This window comes from Vulpes lagopus, chromosome 3 (genome assembly GCF_018345385.1).
Source record: "Vulpes lagopus strain Blue_001 chromosome 3, ASM1834538v1, whole genome shotgun sequence".
Lineage (NCBI taxonomy): Eukaryota > Metazoa > Chordata > Mammalia > Carnivora > Canidae > Vulpes > Vulpes lagopus.
The window spans coordinates 63,827,599-63,850,011 of NC_054826.1; the positions used below are offsets into that span (position 1 = coordinate 63,827,599).

Sequence of the window (22,413 nt, forward strand, 5' to 3'; positions counted from 1 at the left end):
AAAGTTTTCACCAGTTTTCCTACAGATATAATAAGTTCCACACAGTATTTGTGAAGAATTTAATACTTACTTATCAAGGAAATCCTTATCCACTACAGCAGTGATGTCAAGAAGAGGATTTCCCATTCCAAAGAGAATATTTTCACTAAAAAAAAAAAAAAAAAACATACACACACACACAAATGTAAGCATAAGTTAGAAATATTTCTGAAAATAAGTTGATATATAAAATGCACACAAATATAAAAATAAAGATCTTCACTTTACTTTAAAAATAAACCTAACATACTAGCTTATTTAAACCTTTTATTTGCCTTTTACGTTTCAGATAACATTTTAGAGGTAGCACAAGCCATTTAGAAAGAATGATGACTTTTAAATTGGATGAAATAAAAGAGAAAATCAGATCAAGTGATCTTTTTCCATAATATTCAGCAGCTAATGACTAAAACGCTTTCAATGCTTTTTTTTTAAAGTCTAGCATTAACAAAGTTCCATACTCAACAAACATGACAGATAATTAACTCTTTTTAGTTTGTTAGATATACAATTACCAAAAGTTATTAGAAAGGTTACAGAATTTCCTACAGGAGTCCAGCCAAAGGCCCTATTGACAAACTGGGAATGACTGTGGGGAGACTTGCACGATGGGTACCAAAAATGAAGTAATTACATTTAACAGACTTTGAAGTAGTCTGTTTCCACAATGATCACACGTGGCAAGGTACTTGCTCACAGTATGGCTCAAAACCAAGGGAAAGCTAGAACTCCACTACAAGTGATGCCTTAAACAGGAGTGCAACTGATAGCAAGAAATGAACCGGTGGCCATGGTTGGGTCAGCCTTGATGGGAGGAATTCTCCTGGTTTTTCAATGAAATTTGCTTCTAATTTGCCATTGGTCTCCAGTTTGCTGAAGATCTCTTCCAGTGGCTTCCAAACCAGTTACCATCCTTACCATTTGGATACCATCAGTAATATTAGTTAAAACTGGTACCCCAGAGTTTAAGAATATGGGATATAACCTATGATTACAGTCTGTAACAATTTAGAAGACTGTATTACAGTATCATATTAAAACCACAGATTGGAGGCACCTGGGTGGCTCAGTCTGTTAAGCGTCTGCCTTTGGCTCAGGTCATCATCCCATAGTTCTGGGATTGGGCACCTGGGTTGGGCTCCCTGCTCAGCAGGGAGTCTGCTTCTCCCTTTCCCCCTGCTCTCCACCGCCCCCCCCGATAAATAAATTAAAAAACTTTTAAAAATAACAAAATAAAACCACAGATTAGACAACTATGGCTGAATATATAATAGTGATATTTGTCCTTTTCTTTTTAAAGAAAGCTGAATGGGGGAGAATTAAAAGAAAATACACTGATCTATTCAGACTTAAGTCCTATTTGTAATTAGAATAAAAATTTAATATAAAAATACAGTAAAACTTGACCATTAGAAACTTCTCTGCCTGATTTGTGTACTGTTACTCAAACGATAAAAAATTCCCAGAACTTGTTTTTTTTTTTTTTCCCCAGAACTTGCTTTTAAAAAAGAAGTGTAAGGTGTTACTAGAATGCTTGGCTGTTTCTTTTTATTCAATCTTCTTTAGTGTTTGGGTCAATGTATATAGTCATGAAACCACCCCCAGAATCAAAATATGGCACATTTCTAACATCACAAAGTATCTGGCTACCCTCATGTCAATCTCTACCCCAACATGTCCTTGCTTGGTTTTAAGGAGTATAATTACATTTCTTTTTCAGAAGTCAATCCTTTGAACATCTCCTGCATTCCCAAAATAGTCCATTGCACTCCATTTGAAAATTTAGTAAAATATTAATAAATCCATGCACCCTCTGTGGGTCTAAGGTTTCTATAGTTGAATGCATATGGGAATTTTCAAATTCATGGAAAAGAGGAGCACATTCAATCTCAGAATCCTGTTTAAACTTGTATTCCTAAACTTGTTTGTCTAGCAAAAGTTTTTTTTTTCCTGAATGCAAATGGACAAGAATATATTTACACAAAGCACAAGAATATGCTGGGACTGAATTGCTCAAACTTAAGACTGAAAGTTAAAAAAAAAAAAAGACTGAAAGTAATTTTTTATATATTATTAAGAGTAATGATTGGGAAAAAATTTAACTGGTAATTTATTCTTTTATTATTTGTTAATAAACTAAACAACAGGCTTTGCCTTGTTGCCAAATATTACAATTCACCTAAAGTCATTGGAAGCCATTCTCCTAATAAGCTAGAATTGTGTGCTTGTCATCTATTCCTTGTCATCCTCCTACTTTCACCCCAAATTTCCTCATTCAAGAGATCTGGGTGAAACTGATCCACTCCAGCCTGATTGGTTTAACCTTGAAGCACAGCAAAGCCTAAGCCAAACAGCACAGTGTATTTCTCTACTCTTCCTGATCAGTCTGAGATAGACATGTAACCTAAGCCAGGCAAATCAAAAAGGACCCCAAGACTTTTTTCTAAGAGTGCTCACATACAAAATCTCTTCCTTTCTAGTAGGTATAAATGCAAACGGTATTGTCCTCTTTAAGTACCTCAAGGTCTCCAGGTGGCTGCCTTGGGATAAATCCAACATTACAGAGGGCAGAATGGAAAAACAAAGAAACTGGGTCATTCATGAAGTTATGGGACCAATTTAGCTTCACCTGAAATCTATACTTTCTCTGGACTTTTCAATTACAGGTAGGTTATTTTGTTGATTCCAATTTCAATTCGTTTTCTATTACTAACAGATATAAACTGCTGTATTTCATTTTGTGAATCTGCTTTATTTTGTAATGCATTTTTTATTATAAAGCCACAAGACTGTTAGTATTTGCCTTACAAACTGTGTTCCAGGGGATCCCTGGGTGGCGCAGCGGTTTGGCGCCTGCCTTTGGCCCAGGGCGCGATCCTGGAGACCCGGGATCGAATCCCACATCGGGCTCCCGGTGCATGGAGCCTGCTTCTCCCTCTGCCTGTGTCTCTGCCTCTCTCTCTCTCTCTCTCTCTCTCTCTCTCTCTGTGACTATCATAAATAAATAAAAATTAAAAAAATAAAAAATAAAAAAAAATTAAAATTAAAAAAAAAAACAAACTGTGTTCCATTGAGGAACACAAGCTCCTCTGAGGCTAAAATAAAGCCTTAACTTAGATCCCTTGGATTTCTTTTTGTTTTGTTTTTTTTAAGATTTATTTATTTATTTGTCAGAGAGAGGTAGAGAGCACAAGCAAAGAGAAGGGAGATCAGGAGTGGGAGAAGCAGGCTCCCCACTGAGCAGGGGCTTGATCCCAGGATCCTGGGATGATGACCTGTGCCTAAGGCAGACACCTAACCAACTAAGCCATCCAGGCATACTGGATCTCTTGGATTTCTTTTCCTTCCCTCTGTGGGAAGGGTTATATGGATTTTACTTTTACTGTTATTGAAACAGTGAACTTGAAAAAATATGTTCAACGAGCATTTACCATTTTCTCTGTATATCTCCAACAAATGGTAATAGTAGTTTTATATATTTAAATAAATCTTATTCACAGAGGCTTTGTGTCTTAACTTAATAAAAATTATTTCTAATTCTTAAACTGTACACCTAAACCACTTCCCCAAGAGTAATTCAATAAATATACTAGAAGATGCCAATCAACATTTTAACATAAATCTTAAAAACATAATAAATTAAAATGATGTAAAAGCTGCTAGACTGGTGAATACAACTATCGGGAAGGTCACACTGCCCATGGAACTTCCATTTCCCCACTCCCAAATTGTGTGATACTGTGATTTAGAATAAGAAATGCACACTTGGCCTTCAATCATGGTCCCTGGAAAAGAGCTCCTAAAAATGGAATTTCTGAGGAGTGGGATAAAGGTGTCTTGTTATGTTAATGAGGTTACTTTTGGAAAACTTGGTAACCTAAGGATGAGTGGGGGCCTGGTTGCAAAGGGAACCTCAGGTGACTAGAGGATTAGAATTTTCAGTCCTACCCTCACCTTCAGGAAGGGGAAAGGGGCTGGAGACTTGCTTCAATCACCACAGATATAATCAACTGGGCCTATGTAATGAAGCCTCCATATAAATCCAAAAGTCTGAGTTTCAGAGAGCTTCCAGACTTGTAAACATATATGGAGATTTGGGGAAAGTGGCTCATCCACAGAGCATGGAGGTTCCCATCCTTTCCCACATACCTTGCTTGGCTTATGCAATTCTTCTTTCTGGGTGTTCCTCATAAATTATTATGTTAAAATAATTTCTAGGCCTAAAATGGAGCTATCTCCTTCCTGCCCAGGGTGCCTCAGGAGCAAACTAAGCTTTCGTGTTTCTGTAAATGGTCCAACTGACCAGAAATTTAGTATATTCAGTCACCTCCTCTCCTAACACCAGCCAACTCTATACTTATTTCTTTTTTTCCTTAATCTTTCTAAATAAGGTCAGATATGCAACCCTAGCCAATCACACCATTCCATTGTTGCTCCTTTTAACACTCTATAAAACATACTCTTACCCAAAATCCCTTGGAAGGAGTACTCCACTGCATATAAGGCACTGTACTCCCTGAATCCATGCAGTTTTCCCTTGAATAAAGGACATCAAACTGTTTTAGTTTTGTCATCTGACAATAATAAACAGTAATCTAATAAGTAAAATGCTTCTCTGAGTTCTGCAAGCCACTCTAGCAAATTATTGAACCCAAGAAGAGGGTGGTGGGAATCTCTAATCTATAACTGGTTGGTCAGAAGTATAGATAATAGATGGCTGAGTCGGTTTAAACGTCCAACTCTTGGTTTCAGCTCAGGTCATAATTTCAAGGTTGTGAGATCAAGCTCAGCATCAGGCTCCACACTCAGCACATTGCAGTCTACTTGAGATTTATGACCCCTCTCCCTCCCTCTTCCTCTGCTCCTCCCCCACCCACTTGCATGCATGCTCACTCTCTAAAACAAACAAATAAATCTTTAAAAAAAAAAAAAAAAGAAGAAGTATGGGACGCCTGGGTGGCTCAGCGGTTAAGCGTCTGCCTTCAGCTCAGGGTGTGATCCTGGAGTCCCGGGATCGAGTCCCACATCGGGCCCTCTGGATGGAGCCTGCTTCTCCCTCCGCCTGTGTCTCTGCCTCTCTCTGTGTCTCTCATAAATAAAAATATCTTTAAAAACAACAAAAAAAAGTAGTAGTACATATAACAACCTGGACTTATGGTTGGAATGTGAAGTGTGGGAGGGGACAGTTTCCTGGGACTGAGCCCTTAACTTGTGGCATCTAACACTATCTCCATGTAGATAGTGTCAAAATTGAGTTAATTGCTTGGTGTTGAAAAACCTATACATTGGTACTTGCCCTATGCTTCTCTTCCATCTGGTTATATATTTTATTATAAACAGGTAACAATAAACAAGTATACATTAAACAGGTAAACATTAAAAATATAATAAATACATAAACATTAAAAAATAAGTAAAAAAGTGTCTTAGGCTAAGTTCTCCCAAAAGCAGAGCCTGAGACAAAGGCATATAAACAAGGCCATTATTGAAAAGTGATTCCAAAAAGAAGAGGTGAGAGATGAGGGAGTGAAACAAGAAAAAGCAAAAGCCTATGAAGATATTACCAAGTTGGCCACAATTACAGATGATAACATTCAATCTTATCACCACAGGTGACTGCAGCTCAAACTTTTCTGGAAAAGTTTTGAACTGTGATTCAGAGACCCCTATCTAAAGGACAAAAGAGAGAATTTACACAGTGACTATTGTCTCCCATTACAAGAAATATGTAGCATGGGTCCTGATGAGAAATGCTATTAGGCTATAACTGCCCAAAGCCTGTGTGGACCCTGCTGCAGCAACAATGGCTAGCCTAAGAGATGGGGACACCTCTGTAAATGTAAAATAGCACATAAGAAGTGTCTTCATACAGTAAGCTAAAATTATACAATTATTTCTTGGGGCACTTGGCTGGCTCGGACAGTAGAACATGTGACTCTTGATCTTGGGGTTGTTGAGTTTGAGCCTCATATTGGGGGAAGAGATTACTTTAAAAAAAATTACACAATTATTTCCAGAAGCAAATACTTTACTCTTCATATTATTAACAGGATTTCATTCTAATATGACAAAACTCTAATAAAAAAACACTAATTCTTCAAAATGGCCAGTTTCTTAAATACAAACACAAACTAGTGTCCTGGCCAGTACAAACTAAGACACGTATTACACTTCTTCAATAACAAAGAATCTATATAAACAATCTATATAAGATCGTTTATTGTGATCTTGTTCTACTAGATGTAAACAAGATGGTGTCTGCTGTGGCCAAAAACTACGACTGACCCACGCTGTGATTACTATTTTGTTTCAAATGTTATCAGCGTCTTTTTCCAGGAATGGATGCTAGATGAAAGACATTGAACATCTTTTTTTGGTCAGTAATTTTTAAATTCCTAATAATTCTGGCTCCCAGCCAACATAAACCTGTCCTATAATTATTATTTTGCTCAACAGCTAACAAATTTTATGCACTAACACAGATATCAGACTAAAAGTTCCTAAGATAAATTTGTTTAGGCTATTGATAAATTAATGTTGATCAGCCCTATGGCTAGCAAAAATGTTTACTTGCACCATGGTACCAGAATAAATACTAATAAGCTTTATATGTGAATTCTCTCTCCACTAACAAGTACTACCTTACCAGTAACTGCATTTTCTCTTTTATCAAACAGTTCTTCAACCAGTTTATCAACTAGGAACCTCCACAACATCCCACTAGCATTGCTTTTAACTATTAACTAGGCCCTCTACAAATCTTGCCTAAATCCTTATATTACTAATTCCTTTTAGCCACAATAAATCCTATACAGTATCACCAGAATTGTATTATTTAAACAAACCTATTGTATCTTTCTACTTAGCCTAGCTTCCAATTATATGTAGGGTAAAATCTACAACATAAATTCTAACTAACATAAAAGATACTGAATCCAGCTGGAACCTACCAAATTTCATCAAACCTAAGATGCCATGAACTGTAATATGTGTTCCAATTTCTCATGGTGATTGGCAAGATACAGTTATAAAATTCATGCTAATATCACAGATATTATAATGGAAAGAAATGTGCATATTAAAATCAATGAAATACATTGCCTCTCTACCTTTATCTCTCACCATTCTAATACATACACAGTCTATTTGCTAATCATAATATTTCACTGTTCCCTGAAAAAGGCTGACTGTAAAATCCTTCCCTTAATTCTTTTGCCTGGCAAATTCCCATTGATCTTTTTAAATTTTTTTTTAAGATTTTATTTATTTATTCATGAAAGACACACAGAGAGAGACACACAGGCAGAGACACAGGCAGAGGGAGAAGCAGGCTCCATGCAAGGAGCCCGATGTGGGACTCGATCCCGGGTCTCCAGGATCACACCTCGGGCTGCAGGCGGCGCTAAACCGCTGTGCCACCAGGGCTGCCCCATTGATCTTTTTAAATTTCACAAATGACACCTCTTTTAGAAAATCTTCTCTGCCCAATTCATACCAAAAGGTTCCCACGTAAAGGTGCACAAGTTGTCCCCTGTACAACTCCAGAGGGTGATGTTCACAGTATGGATGATAGCTTCTGGAGTTCTAAGTATTGCTGCCCTTCCTTCCAAAGTTTTATTCATTCATTCCCTCAGGTTCTGTAAGTTCTTTGATAAATTTTTTTAAGGGTTAAATGACAGAACATTAATTCAAGATAGGTTGTGATAAGTTAAAAAGAAATGCTGCGCTCCCTAAAGCAATCACTATACAATAATACAATAAAATCCAACAGAGAATATAAAATGAAAAACTACAATATACTCAACTTAGAAAAGAAGGCAGGAAAGACAAAACAATATAAAGAACATATGAAAAACAAAAGGATGATATTCTAAAACCCACCCATATTAGTAATTATATTAAATGTAAATGGATTGGGCAGCCCTGGTGGCTTAGCGGTTTGGTGCCGCCTTCAGCCCAGGGTGTGATCCTGGAGACCCGGGATGGAGTCCCATGTCAGGCTCCCTGCATGGAGCCTGCTTCTCCCTCTGCCTGTGTCTCTGCCTCTCTCTTTCTCTGTGTCTTTTGTGAATAAATAAACAAAATCTTTTAAATAAATAAATAAATAGATAAATAAATAAATAAATGTAAATGGATTAAACAAGTTAAACAGGGGTGCCTGAGTGACTCAGTTGGTTGGGCATCCAACTCTTGCTTTTGCACAGGTGGTGATCTCAGAGTCATGGGATTGAGCCCTGCGTCAAGCTCCATGCTCAGCATAGGATCTGCTTGAGATTCTCTCTCTCTCTTTCCTCTGCCCCTCTCTGCCTCTGCTTGCCTGTTCTGTCTCCAAATAAATAGTCAAAATATTTTAAAAAACAAAAACAAATTAAACATCATTTACTAAAGATACACTTTAAATATAAAGGCATAGAAAGTTTGAAAATAAAAGACTGAATAAAAAGATATACTATCCAAACACTAATTATAAGAAAACTGCAGTGGCTATATTATTATCATACAAGGTAGACTTTATTAAAGTATAGCTGACATGCAATGTTACATTAGTTTCAGGTATACAACATAGTGATTCAACAATTCTATACATGTTATACTCACCACAAGAGTTGCTACCATCTGTTATCATATTCTACTACAATACTATTAACAGTAATCCCTATGCTATACAGACAAGGTAGACTTTAAAACATGGAGTGGCACCATATAAAAAGGATTTCATATAAATAAGTCATTTCATCAAGAAAATAAATGGCTTCAAAATACTTGGGGGAAAAAACTTGAGAGAAACAAATGAGACAAATACAGTCGTAATATCCCTCTTTCAGTAATTGGTAAAACACAAAATAAGGAAGAAATCACACTACTGGACATTTATCCTATAAAAATGAAAACTTAAGTTCACGTAAAAACTTTTTACACAAATGTTCACAACAGTTTTATCTGTAATAGTTGAAAAAACTGGAAATGATCAAATGTCCTTCAACAAGTGAGTGGGTAAGCTGTGGTATACCAATACAATAGACAAACACTGAATAATAAAAAGTAATGAACTACAATACAACTTGGATAGGTCTCAAAGGCATACATGAGTGAAAATAAAATCTGTACTATGTGCTACATACTCTATGATTCCGTTTATATAACACTCTTAAAGTGACAAAACTATATTGTTGAAGAACAGATCAGTAATTGCCAGGACTTGAGGAGCAGGGGTGAACATAGAGGGATAGATAACACAAAGCAGTTTCTTTGTGGTGACTGAACAGTTTGGGATCCTAACTGTGTTAATGGTTTCACTAATCTAGACATGTTAAAATTTCACAGAATTATATACCACCACCACCCCACCATTAAAAAGCTGTTTGTGCAAAAACTGGTAACACTCCAATAACACTTGTAGTTAACTTTATAGTCCTGTATCATTAGGAGAAGTTGAGTGAAGAGTGCACAGGAACTCTGTACTATTTTTGTAACTTCTTGTGAGTCTTAAAGTATTTCAAAAGAAAGAGTATATTAAAAATGTTTTAAAACACAATTAGGGTGACATTATGAGAAATAAGAGCCTCCAAAAACTATCTCTTCCATTAAAGCAACAAGTTGTCAAAAAAAAAAAAAATCAATATCAACTATTTCAGAACTCTAAATATTAAACAAAGGCTTACAACAATCTAGGAAGCATTAAAGAAAAGAAAAAGGCCAAATCTCACTAAAAACAGCAAGCTTTGTGCCATTTTAACTTGCCCTATTCCCATCCCCCTCTTCCTAGCTCCATGGTAGCCTTAAAAAGAAAAAGCCCACAAGCACAGTGAAAACTAGAAGCCTAGCAGCTACTGGAGGGGTCAGAACAGGATTGGAGCTCTTTCAAAGCCCTATTTTCAGAGAACTGCTATTATTTGAGCTTACAGGCAGTTCTCTGAAAAACCCTACTCTGGAGGCTTCTCATTATTTGACCTGACTCAGCTTGCCCAGCTTTAACACCCTTTTCTCCAGGAGAATTTGTCAAAAACAATCAGCTGCAATTGTTTAACATCCTAGCTGTCTGAAGCAGTTGGCACAAACAAGAAGCTAACCAAAAAACTTAAAAGGAAAAGTGGGGGCATGAGATGTCCATAAAGGGTTCTGAAAAGTTCTGAATATTCCTGAGAATCTAGAAGGCAATGTACATGTGCCCAGAGCTGTGGCATGCTCATGAAAGACCTGAAAGATCCTAAACAATCATCTCTGAGCCATAAGCCTCTGCACAAGGAGGAAATAAAGGTTATGGCAGAATGGTTAAGTCCCTCTGAGTGTTAAACATATGCCTCACACAGAGCCTCTCAGCGAAGACTGGAAGACAAGTATTGGCAAGAATATGGAGAAAGTGGAATCCTCACGCATTGCTGTTGAAAATGTGCAGCTAGCTTGAAAAAAAGTTGGGCAGTTTCTTGAAAAAGTAAACATATATTTACCATATGACCCAGCAACTCCATTCCTAAGTACTAGTAATGAAAACATGTGACAGCACCAAAACATACACGAATGTTTATAGCAGCATTATTCATAATATACAAGTGGAAATACAAATATCCATCAAGAGATAGAGAAAATGTAGTATATATATGGAGGCGCCTGGGTGGCTCAATCAGTTAAGCATCTGACTTCAGCTCAGGTCTTGATCCCAGGGTCCTAGAATGGAGCCCCTCAGCAGAGAATCTGCTTCTCCCTCTCCCCCTCCTCCACTTTGTGCTCACACACATGCTCTCTTTCCTGCTCAAATAATAAAATATTTTTAAAAATAAAATGTGTTATATACATACTATAGATTATTCAGCCATAAGAAGGAATGAAATGCTGATACATGCAACAACATAAATGAACTTTGAGAACATTATACTCAATGAAAGAAGTCAAACACAAAAGGCCAAATATGATTCTGCTTAATGAAACGTCCAAAATATGGCAAATTCACAAAGTTTCCCTGGTTTGCAAGGGAAGGGGCAGAGGAACTGGAGATTAACTGGTAACAGATACAAGGTTTAGTTTTGGGGTGATGAAAATGTTCTGGAATTAGTGGTAATGGTTGTACAACCTTGTGATATAGTAAAAACCATTGAGCTGTAGAGTTTAAAATGTTAGATTTTAGGGTATGTGAATTATATCTCAATTAAATAACAGTTAATAACAGTTAAGTGAACAAAACAACTAAACTTGACCTATCTGGTATAGAACACTACACCCGGTAACTGCTATATTCATTTATTTAATTAAAGGTGTACACAACATCTATACTGAAAACCTCAAAATATTGCTGAGTGAAATTAAAGAGTAAAGACACAGGAAACATTCAGCAGAACAGACTATAAGCTATGCCATGAAACTAATCTCTAAATGACCTATAGATCTGAGATATCACAATTAAAAGTAGAAAATAATTTGAACTGAACACACATATCAAAATTTGTAGGATGTGAGGTACCTGGGTGGCTCAGTCCATTAACTTCATACGAAGTTCTACAACAGGCAAACCAGTATTACCGAAAGAAGTCAGAAAAATGTTGCCTGGATGGGACAGGCAGTAGGATTGACTGAAAAGAAGCAGAGTAGATGAATATGTTTTATATATTGACCTAAGTTGTAGTTATATAAATAAATATATATACTCATATTCAAAATTCAGTGAACTTAGGAACTGTGATTTTAACTGTATGTAAATTATATCACTGGCATTTTTTTCACTAGCCAAGTGAACAGACCAGGGAAATACCTGGGTCCCTTAGGTTCTGTAAGGCCAATCCTTCCATTTTTTATTCTGAATATTCCTTCCTGCATGCTCAAGAAAATGATCTCTGATACAGTAACTCATTTAATATAGCTTTTTTAAAAAAAATAAAATTTATACTCTCATCTACTGAGATACTAACATGTAATCTCTTTTTGACAGAAAAAAAAGATCTCTTCGCTCTGTCCAGCATCATCCTAGATGACTCTCTACAACATAAATGTAGATGTTCAAATTTCAGCCCTCCCCCCCAAAAAAAATCCACATATATCAACTAATAGTAGTTGTAGTAGTCCCTGCTGCTTGTTACAGCAAAACATTTCTAAAAGACTATGCTCTGTGAAATAGTAAGTGCCCCTAAACCAGATAAAATTGTTCATTTAATTTTTTTTAGTAAGCCCTATAACCAACATGGGGCTTGAACTCATGACCCTGAGATCAAGAGTTGCATGTTCTTCCAACTGAGCCAGCCAGGCACCCCAAAATTGTTCATTTTAAATTCAATTTTCAGAAGCACATATGTAACATGACTAATACATATAATGTGTAGCGTAAGCATTTTTATAGGTTACTTTTTTTTTATGTTATTGTCTTTAAATCCTCACAATAACCCCATAGGATAGGCATTACAATTATTTCTGTTTAACAAAAACAGGAGGTTCAAAGGATTTTATAATCTGCAAAAGGCCAAATGATTCCCAACTTCAAATTATGTGCTTCCACGTCTAATATACTACATCTAGACATCCAGAACTCTTAGTACAATAAAAATGTCTGACTAATGAAAACTACCCATATCTAACCAAAAAGAAGCTAATATTCCACTATCTTATGGTCCTATTTCAAAGAACATTTCAATGACCAAAATCTACTACAACAAAACTATTACAGAGTGTAAGTAGGTGACCAGATAATTTATTACCCAAACAGGACACTTTGGAGAATAAAGGAAGATCTATTAATAATTTTGCCAGGATAACTAGCATGATGCAGGACTGTCCTGGGCAAACTGAGACATATGGTCATCCTATTTATAAGCTAGCTTTGCTATTTATTTTTTATTTTTTTTTTTTTAATTTTTTTTATTTATTTATGATAGTCACACACAGAGAGAGAGAGAGAGAGGCAGAGACACAGGCAGAGGGAGAAGCAGGCTCCATGCACCAGGAGCCCGACGTGGGATTCGATCCCGGGTCTCCAGGATCGCGCCCTGGGCCAAAGGCAGGCGCCAAACCGCTGCGCCACCCAGGGATCCCTAGCTTTGCTATTTAAAAATAAAAACTCATACTTATGTTTTATTGTAGTATTGTTAAAATAACAATTTAAAACCAAGTAGGCATGAAGAGATAAAGAAACATGATTGTTAACGAATGATGGAGGAAAGGGTTAAAATTCAAACAGTCTAGGCAATCATTTTGGTTCCCTTTTATCTTTAACTGTTCTTAATGTAGCAATACAGTGGCTGGAAAGATTTGTAGTTAGAAAACCTTGTATGCCTTTTCAAACAAAGATGACCTATTTACAAATATGAGCATTAACAACTGACAACATTGCACAGTTCTGGAAAAGAAAGATTTGTTTTAGTTCTCCAGAATATTTCATAAATGAAACAATTTCATTTTATTTTAAAAGCTCATTTTCAGGGCACCTGGGTGGCTTGGTCCACTAAGCATCTGACTTCAACTCAGGTCATGATCCTGGGGTTCTCGGATTGAGCCAGGCCCAGGGATTGAGCCCCACGTTGGGCTCCTTGCTCAACGAGGAGCCTGCTTCTCCCTCTCCCTCTGCCCCTCCACCCTGCTTGAGCTCTCTCACAGCAGGCTTTGTCTCCCTCTCTCTCAAATAAAGAAAATCTTTAAAAAAAATAAATAAAAGCTCATCTACCTAAGAAGTCCTATAGCATAAAAAAGTTTGCATAGTAATCTGAAATTTACAATTCTTATAAAAGATACAGGTCCTGCAAGGAGTCTGAAAATTCTATTTAAAGGCTCCAAAGAAACCAACTCAACAAAGCAAGGCAGTTTCAATCTTAGCCACATTTTAGTCTCCGTATGAATGTTCGCCATCTGAGTGGCTTGGCAGATCTTATTGGATACATCTCAAAAGTCTTGAGTGTTAGGAGAAAAATACCCTAAGACCCAACCCACAGCCCACATAAATTTTCCAATGTAGGCCTAACCCACAAAAGTAGTTCCAGAATCATCATGTAGGGTACAATCATGTCAAGTCCCAGAATAGACCAAATCTGACCTGTCTAGGCAGGCCAAAGAATAGGGTTCCTTAGCTCTATAGCAAACACTCTCCCCGTCTCCCTATCTTTTTCCTAGTCTTCTCTGGCACAAAATCAAGCTCTAAAGCAGTGTTCAAAATCAAACTAGACAGTGATGTTAAGAAAACAAGGCAATATTCATAGCAGTATTTTGAAACAGTGTTGCTCAATGAAAAGCACATAAAGTAGGAGCCAAAAGACCTAAGTTCTATCTTAAGCTCTACCACTGCCTAACTAGGACATACCCTTCACTTTGAGCCTCAAGGTCCAGTATAGAGACAGGAAAAGGGAAAAATGCCCTCTAAGATTCTCATTGAACTAGTCATGACACTGCACATTTTCCCAATGTCTCCTGAATTTAACTCAAGCATCAACTTTCCTATTGGGTCAATTAAAAAATTACAAAAGTATCAATTTATCAAACATGTTCTATCATTTCCCAAATTAAGGTCAACTGGAATCTGATATATAAGAAAAGACAAAAGTTATTCTTCAAAAGGATTATTGGTTTTAGAGGCTATAATTCAGACTCTTCAACAGTAATGATTCAGCAGAGTAGAATATAAACAGCAAGTTGAAGAGACAGTATCTACAGCCAAATTCATTCAAAGATCTTAAGTTTAAAAAAAATACTTTTGATTTAAATCATTATTTATGAATTTCGAATAGATGAATGCTACATTGTAAAGGGCACTGAACCAGGTATCTAGAGATCTAGATTCTAGTTCAAGATCTGCAACTGTTTGGTTGAGCTTAAACAAATAACAGTATCTCCTAGCTTCAGTTTCTTGAAACATAAGGGAGTTTGCTTCCTACTTTAAAATTTAACCTTGGGCAGCCCCAGTGGCGCAGGGGTTTAGCGCCGCCTGCAGCCCAGGGCATGATCCTGGAAACCCTGGATCGAGTCCCACGTCAGGCTCTCTGTATGATGCCTGCTTCTCCCTCTGCCTGTGTCTCTGCCTCTCTCTCTCTCTATGAATAAATAAATAAAATCTTTTTTTTTTAATTTATTTATGATAGTCACACACGGAGAGAGAGAGAGAGAGAGAGAGAGAGAGGCAGAGACACAGGCAGAGGGAGAAGCAGGCTCCATGCACCGGGAGCCCGACGTGGCATTCGATCCCGGGTCTCCAGGATCGCGCCCTGGGCCAAAGGCAGGCGCCAAACTGCTGCGCCACCCAGGGATCCCAATAAAATCTTTAAAAAATAGAAAAAATAAAATTTAATTTTTTTCAGATAACACTATTCTCTATGAGATTCAAATTGCTTTAATGACAGAATTTTTATAAAACTTATAAAATGCCCTAAAATTTAAAAGCACTTTCATACCTACCTCACAACATTGTGAGATACATATTAGTATCATCATCACTGAGTATTTCGTTAAACAAATATCCAGAGAAGAAAAGGAAAATGGTTAACTCAAAAAAAAAAGAAAAAGACTCTCAGAACCTAGGTATGCTGACCATGGTCCTCAATGGCTTCCAATCTTACATTCTGTCATTGCAAAGAGTTACCTATTACAATATTTAGGAATGAGTGTTTTTTTTTTTAAAGGTCTTATTTATTTATTCATGAGAGACACACACAGAGAGGGAGAGGCAGAGACACAGGCAGAGGGAGAAGCAGGCTCCATGCAGTGGGCCCAATGTGGGACTAGATCCCGCGTCTCCAGGATCAGGCCCTGACCTGAAGGTGGTGCTAAACCGCTGAGCCACCCGGGCTGCCCAGGAACAAATATTTCAAGTGGTGTAAAAGGCACCATTGGACATAAAGTCAGATTTGGATAATTTTTTATCTTGATCACTCTCCTCACCGGAAAAAGCCAATCAATAATACCTATCTTTTGGGCCACTATTAGACTAGGCACAAAATGGAAGCAAGCCTAACAATACCATGTTGGTGAAAACTAAAGTTGACACAATTGCACTGAATGCAGTCCTCAGTGGAAAGTGGCTGGTATCTGTAGGACGACCAACTCGTGCAGAGCTGCCTCAACTTCCGTAGTCTCCCTGTCTACTCATCAACCTAAGTTCTAAGTTATCAAGCTCCTTAGAGGACTAGAGTAAAGCAAAAAAGTTGCTATAATTGTTTCTCACAATACTTGACAAATTTTGTTCATAGAAACAGCTTTTTCAGGAAATTTAAGTAGCATATTGTTACTATAAAATTATCATGCAGTGTACTACATCATGGATGTCTGGATTCAATTCCTAACTGCTACTAAATGATTTCAAACCAGGCACCCAACTTCTCTTGGTCTGTTTCCTCAGGTGTAAATGTGGTATCTGGTTTATATAAAATATTTAAGGGGCATATGTGTGGCTCTAATGGTTAAGCGTATGTCTTTGGCTCAGGTCATGATCTCCAAGTCCTGGGACAGAGCCCCAAATTGGGCTCCCAGATCAATGGGGAGTCTCCCTCTCCCCCTGCCTCTCCCCCTGGTTGTACTCTCCCTGTCAAATGAATAAATAAAAAATCTTAAAAAAAAAAAAAAAAACATATTTGGGACACCTGGGCGGCTCAGCGGTTGAGCATCCGCCTTCGGCTCAGGGTGTGATCCTGGAGTCCTGGGATGGAGTCCCACATCGGGCTCCCTGCAAGGAGCCTGCTTCTTCCTCTGCCTATGTCTCTGCCTCTCTCTCTATCTCTGTGTCTCTCATGAATAAATAAAATCTTAAAAAAAAAAAAAATTTTTAAATTGTGGGGGTCATCACTATAGTTCAAGACTACGTAAATTGCAAACTAAATCTGAAGAAACCATAAAATTTAACTATTAGCAATTATGATCCTTCCATTAAGTCAAATAAGGCTGATATGAAACCTTATTCAGTCTTGAACACAACAGCCATTAGACCCCCAACATTAAAACACCCATCCTGCTGTCACATGCCAAGGAGTAGAAGCTTTGGATTTGTGTTTCTCCACTGAAGAGCAACCAGGAAGACAATGGTCAATTAGTTCTTATGTGAGTCCACATAAGAACGGGTTCTGAACACAGAAAGTATTTGACTCACACTCCTAATTAGCAGCAGGCTGCAAGGATGGGAATGGAAATGGGAGTGGGGTGAGGGGAGATTTACTTGGTTTGACAGCATAATGTTAATTCGTCTTAAAACGCTGTTAGCATAAAAGCTAGACTCTTAGGTCCCAATATAACTTACTGTGAAACCTTTCCAGGTGGGTCTCCGAGTTCTAGTACCTGGATTTCTCCTCCCGCATAATGAGGTAAGTACTCGTTGTCTGTGTCCAGATATTACACAATTTAAGAAAGAAAGTGTATCTGAGATCAGCACAGTCGCATCTTGTCTTACCTGAGGATTAGGTTCCCAAGTCATCTCTTAAATATTATATAGTCAAAATTACCAATAAGAAACCGTTAAATCACCAAGGCTAAGACGGCTAGAAGCTCACAAACCAAAAATTAATTTATTTTATTCCTTCACAGTTTGTGCTGGAGCCTCCCCTTCTCTGGGACAATGAATGCCAAGGTCTACTTTAAAAGAGGCGGCTCAGAACTCTGGGTAAATAAAGCAATTTATCTCTTTTTATAAATAGTCGCATTAGCATAAACATTCAGTCTAGCTACCTGCCGAGAAAGTGGAGCGACCCATTAAGCTGCCATCATTAACAAAAACAAAAAAACAAAAAACAAAAAAAAACAAATCTTCACAACTTTGGAAGAGCTACTGGGGGCAAGTCTCCTCCCGTTCACTGCTCAGTCTACACCTACCGCCTCACCGAAGTCATTCCACTCGTGACTCTCCGATGAAAGTAGGTAGACAGATGGCACCTTGGGGAACCAGAGTACGGATTCCAGCCACAAGCTAACCTTTGAGGGACACACAATTTCGCAACTTAGGGGCGATCAATCTGCTTCAGGGAAGGGCCAAATATGCTGGTCTGCTCATGGCCACCAACGAAGTTGTCAGAGGGCATGACATGCAAGCATGGCCACACACGGTCCACGTCACACTTCCTCAGGCGCTGGGTCACCCCTGAGGGGTTAAAGGTGCTGCATTTTTTTCCCCCATGAGAAATCCACTACACACGCAAGCAAGCTTCAAATCCTGGAATCCGGGCGAGGGTCACCTCAGCGGTGCGGCTAGTTAACAGGGCTCCGCCATGTGCCCGAGACCCAAAAACTTCTGAGAGCAGAAATGACCAAATGGAAAGTGCAGCGAGAACCTCCCAGGTGAGGGGACCCGTCCACCGGGGGCTGCAGACCGCTCCAGGGAGGCGGCGGCAGTTCTCAGCAGGCGGGAGGCTACCGCCCAGCAGGCGAGCCCCGCAGACTGCCGCCCTCTCGTTACCTGATGGACGTCATGGCTCCACTTTCCTGCCCCTCGCTCCAGCGCTCGCCTCAGGCTCGGCGTCCGCACGGGCGACGGCGGCAGCAGGTACCACGGCAACTGCTCCCCGGCTCCGGCGCTCGGCGACCGGGAGCGCGTCCTCACACACCCCGCACGCCCGCGGCCCCCGCCGAGCCGGCCCCATGCGCTGATTGGCCGCGCCGCGAGGGGGCGGGCGCTCCGCCCACGGCCGGCGGCCCGAGAGGAGCCCCGGGCGCCGCCCGCCGGGCCGAGCTGCCCGCGTGTCTCGGGTCGGCTCCCTGGCTCGCCGGCTCGCCGGGTGGCTAGCGGGCGCGGTGGCCATCTTGGGTCTTGGTAACAAGGTTCCCCCCATCCCCGGCTGGTGGGGCACGAGGTTGGGTGCCCGCCTCAAAAATGGCCGCCCCGACTGGCAACCGGTTTGTCAGTCACATGGCCACGGTCTACCTCTGCGCTCAGGTCGCTTGAACGGGGCTTGGGGAGCGGACGCTGTCGGGCAGCCCCCGCGGATGGGACTGAACAGCCTGGAAAACCCATCTGCAGAAGAAAAGCGGCCACCTCCTGGGGGGACCTCGGCCTGGCGGAAACCGAACGCGTGGCAACAGCAGCATGTGTTGAATTCGAACTCGCAGCCTCTCAGAATCAGTTGCTGTGTCCGGTGGTCCCCCACCGTTCTTGGACTTCAGAAACACTTAGAACGGCTTATTTAACGCGGAAGTGTCCAGGGCCCACTGTAAGCTTTCTGCCTCAGAATCTAGAAAAGGTGAGGCCCAGGTGCTGCAGGTACACAAAGTTTCGAAGCCTCTGGGCCAATTAGCCCACTTAAATGATACTGCTCGCCACGCTTGTCAAATTACCACACTTTTCTGAAAAGTATGCAAAGCTCTGAAGCAAGCATCTAATGCCACAGAGGCGAGGCGGGGCGGGGGTGGGGTGGGGTGGGGTGGGCAGAAATGAAAGGACCCTAACTCCTGGCCCTAACCTTACAATTTAGTGGGGCCAAACTGATTCTGAACCAATAAGGAGACAGGTAAATTTCAACTGCGGTAAAGATCAGAGGAAGCAAAATCACTGTAGGCTTTATGACCTAAATAGCTTTCTTTATTCCCTCCTTATTCTGTGTAAAGTAATATTTATATTAACACACTGTAGTCTCCAGTGATGTTCACTTACTGACCCTATGGGGTGGTGTGATCAATTACACAGGTCTGAAATCAGTTATATATAGAAACATAATCCAGCATATGATACTGAAATATGCCTAATGTGACCAGAAAAACTGATTTTTAAATTTTATTTCATTTTAATTAAATTTTAAAACCAAAGCAACGTAAAATATTTTCCATCAATTTTTTTCATTGGACTGTATCTCACTATTTATGTGAAAATTTAGCACCCAAAGTGAGACACTGTAAATATAAAATACCAAGTTTTTCAAGACTTAGTACAAAAAAAAAATGTATTACTGACTACATGTTGTAACAATATCTTACTACACTGGGTTAAATAAAATATATTAAGATAAATTTAAACTGTTTCTTTTTACTTTAATGTGGCTACTAGAAAACTTAAAACATATGCATCTTGCATTGTTTCTACTAGACACTGCTGTTCTACTGTCCAAGTTAGACTTCCTTCTTTTCTTGCCTATCATTACCCTTCTGACAGAATAATTCTATTCACAAAAGGCAATTAGGGAGATCAGTTTATACAGATCTGGGGCTCCTTGCTAACCATCTAAACATCAAGATTTAAAGACTTCCAGTTTTATTCAAAAATACTTTTTTCTTTAGCATTGTTCTCTTCAAATTGGTAAATGACTATCTAGAATGAACCCATGAACTATAAATCTGGTGTGTTTAGTCCATGACTAAAGACTGTTAAAAACATAACTATGCTTGGCTGAGTGAGACTTTGACTAAATGTCCACAAGCAGAACAAATCAGCTGTTCCTCTGGATTAAAGAGGATCTGAATCAAAGCAGCAGAGGACCAACAATTTAATAGTTTCCCTCCTCCTCTTGTGGAAAATGTTGGTAGTCCACATGAACTAAAATCAAATCAGGAATAATCCTTAGAAAGGATTTCAAAATCTCAATGTACTTTTAATATGGGAGGTATTGTGGTGCTGCTTTATTATACATACATATGATTTGAGAGATCTCGTTAAAATAAAGGTTTAAACTCACTAAGTCTCTGTGGCCAAGATTTTGCCAGTTCTTTATGCACCCAGACCTCATCAATTGCTTCTAGTCAACGGACCATGTTAAGTGTCAAGGTTGTAAAGGAGGGTAGAAAGGCTATAAAGGCAGCAAGACAATGTTTGGAAACCCTCTTGACTCCCTACCAACTGCAGGACCTTGGCTTATATATTACAGGTTCTTAACCTATCTGTCCCTCAGTTTACCCATTACATGCTTTTCAGGGCATTGTGAAAACTAAAACTTAACTAATTCTAGTAAAGTGTCTACTGGAGCCCTTGGCACGTGGTGTGAGTACTACTTCGTTATAATCACACTGGTAAAAATTCCATCTCTGCGAAACATGAAAGTTAACATGAACTTGGCTCTATGAAATATAAAATGCACTCTTCCTCATGCCTAAAATACTTAGTGATTCCCACTTTTGATTTTTAACAATAAAAGTTTTTTAAATTAATTTTTAAATTAATTTTGGTGCCAAAATAGCTAGACTTGAAATTTTATTTTTAACAAATACACTGAATTCATTAAGGAAAGATTAGAGACTGCAATATTCAAATCTTTAATCAAAATAAAACTATATCACATCCTCTTCATCTAACAATCAAAATGTTAAATTTTTTTTACTTATAATCAGTCAACACAACTTTCAAAAAGTTTATTCTTTTAAAATGTATTTTAGGTACCAGTCCCATTTCAGCAGGTATAGACATAAAAATGTTATTTCAGCAAACAGGGCTCATGTATGATTGTTCTTTCAGAGTCAATCAGGTAGGGACAAAAGTAAAGACACGGTTTTCCAGGCAAAAACAGAAATTCTCTTTATTCTTTCTCTCTCGGGCCTTTCACTCTTTTTCTTCTCATTCCCTATCCTCTCTTCCACCCAGTCTTTCCCATTTCTCCCTCCCTCCCTTTTTCTTTCTCTCTCTCTCTCTCTCTCACACATGCAAATACACAAACAGCTACCGAGTAACTATTACTTTTTTTTTTTTTTAAGATTTTATTTACTTATTCATGAGAGAAACAGAGAAGCAGAGACATAGGGAGAGGGAGAAGCCAGCTCCCTCCAGGGAACCCAATGAGGGACTTGATCCCAGGACTCCCGGATCACGACCTGAGCCAAGGCAGATTCTCAACCTCTGAGCCACCCAGGTGCCCTTACTTAAAAGCTTTTAAGGGAAAGCTTTTTAGGGAAAAAATCAGCCAACTAAAATTTGGATCCTTCATTAACTTCCGTACAGCTTAAATAGTTGCACCAATAAATAAATAGTTGCATCAAGATAAGTGGGTCCAGATAGCTTGCTCTTGGATAGATACGTATTCTATTTTATTTAACAGTGTAGATAGCCACTTTAAAAGCAAATAGATAACTAACCCCAAACAGCTGAGTGCCTCCAGATAGCATAAATAAATACATAGACCCACCCTACTACATTTTTTCAACAAATGCTTCAAGGCCCAAAGTGATAGCACAGTTCTCTTCAAAGGATGCTATAAAATCAGCTTTTTCATACATAGTTAGTGGGAGTATAAATTAATACATTTCTAGAAAACTTTTTGGCAGTAAGTGCCACCAATTCCTTTTTTTAGGCAACTATCATAAATAAAATAGAACAATGCAAACAAGGATTTGTACTCCCAGTTATTCATTTTAGCATTAATAATAGAAAAAATCTGATATTCTAAATAGCCAAAAATAGGGTAATGGTTAAATAAATTGCAGAAGAATGTTATGGAGCTATTACAAAATGTTTTTATAGACTTTTTAAGGATGTAGGAAAATACTCATGTTAAATGAAACAAAATAAACAAAAGA

At 38.7% G+C, this 22,413-nt stretch overlaps 1 protein-coding gene across 11 annotated transcripts in view; it reads right to left on the bottom strand.

Annotated features, from left to right (window-relative positions):
• The window catches only part of ADK (adenosine kinase), a 498,050-nt gene that overhangs the window by 458,917 nt on the left and 16,720 nt on the right, over positions 1 to 22,413 (bottom strand). For 2 of the 11 annotated variants that reach the window (XM_041748697.1, XM_041748701.1), the window contains exons 2-3: positions 4,506 to 4,575; positions 71 to 145 (exon numbers count right to left, since the gene is read on the bottom strand). The exons of 1 other annotated variant lie outside the window; for it this stretch is intronic. In XM_041748697.1, coding sequence (XP_041604631.1) covers positions 71 to 126 — 56 coding nt within the window. In that variant the 5' untranslated portion in view covers positions 127 to 145; positions 4,506 to 4,575. Of the gene's footprint in view, positions 1 to 70; positions 146 to 4,505; positions 4,576 to 11,494; positions 11,604 to 17,655; positions 17,696 to 17,799; positions 17,875 to 18,379; positions 18,538 to 22,413 lie in introns of those variants that run through there. 8 more of the 11 variants (XM_041748695.1, XM_041748698.1, XM_041748690.1 and 5 more) reach the window with 8 other exon arrangements.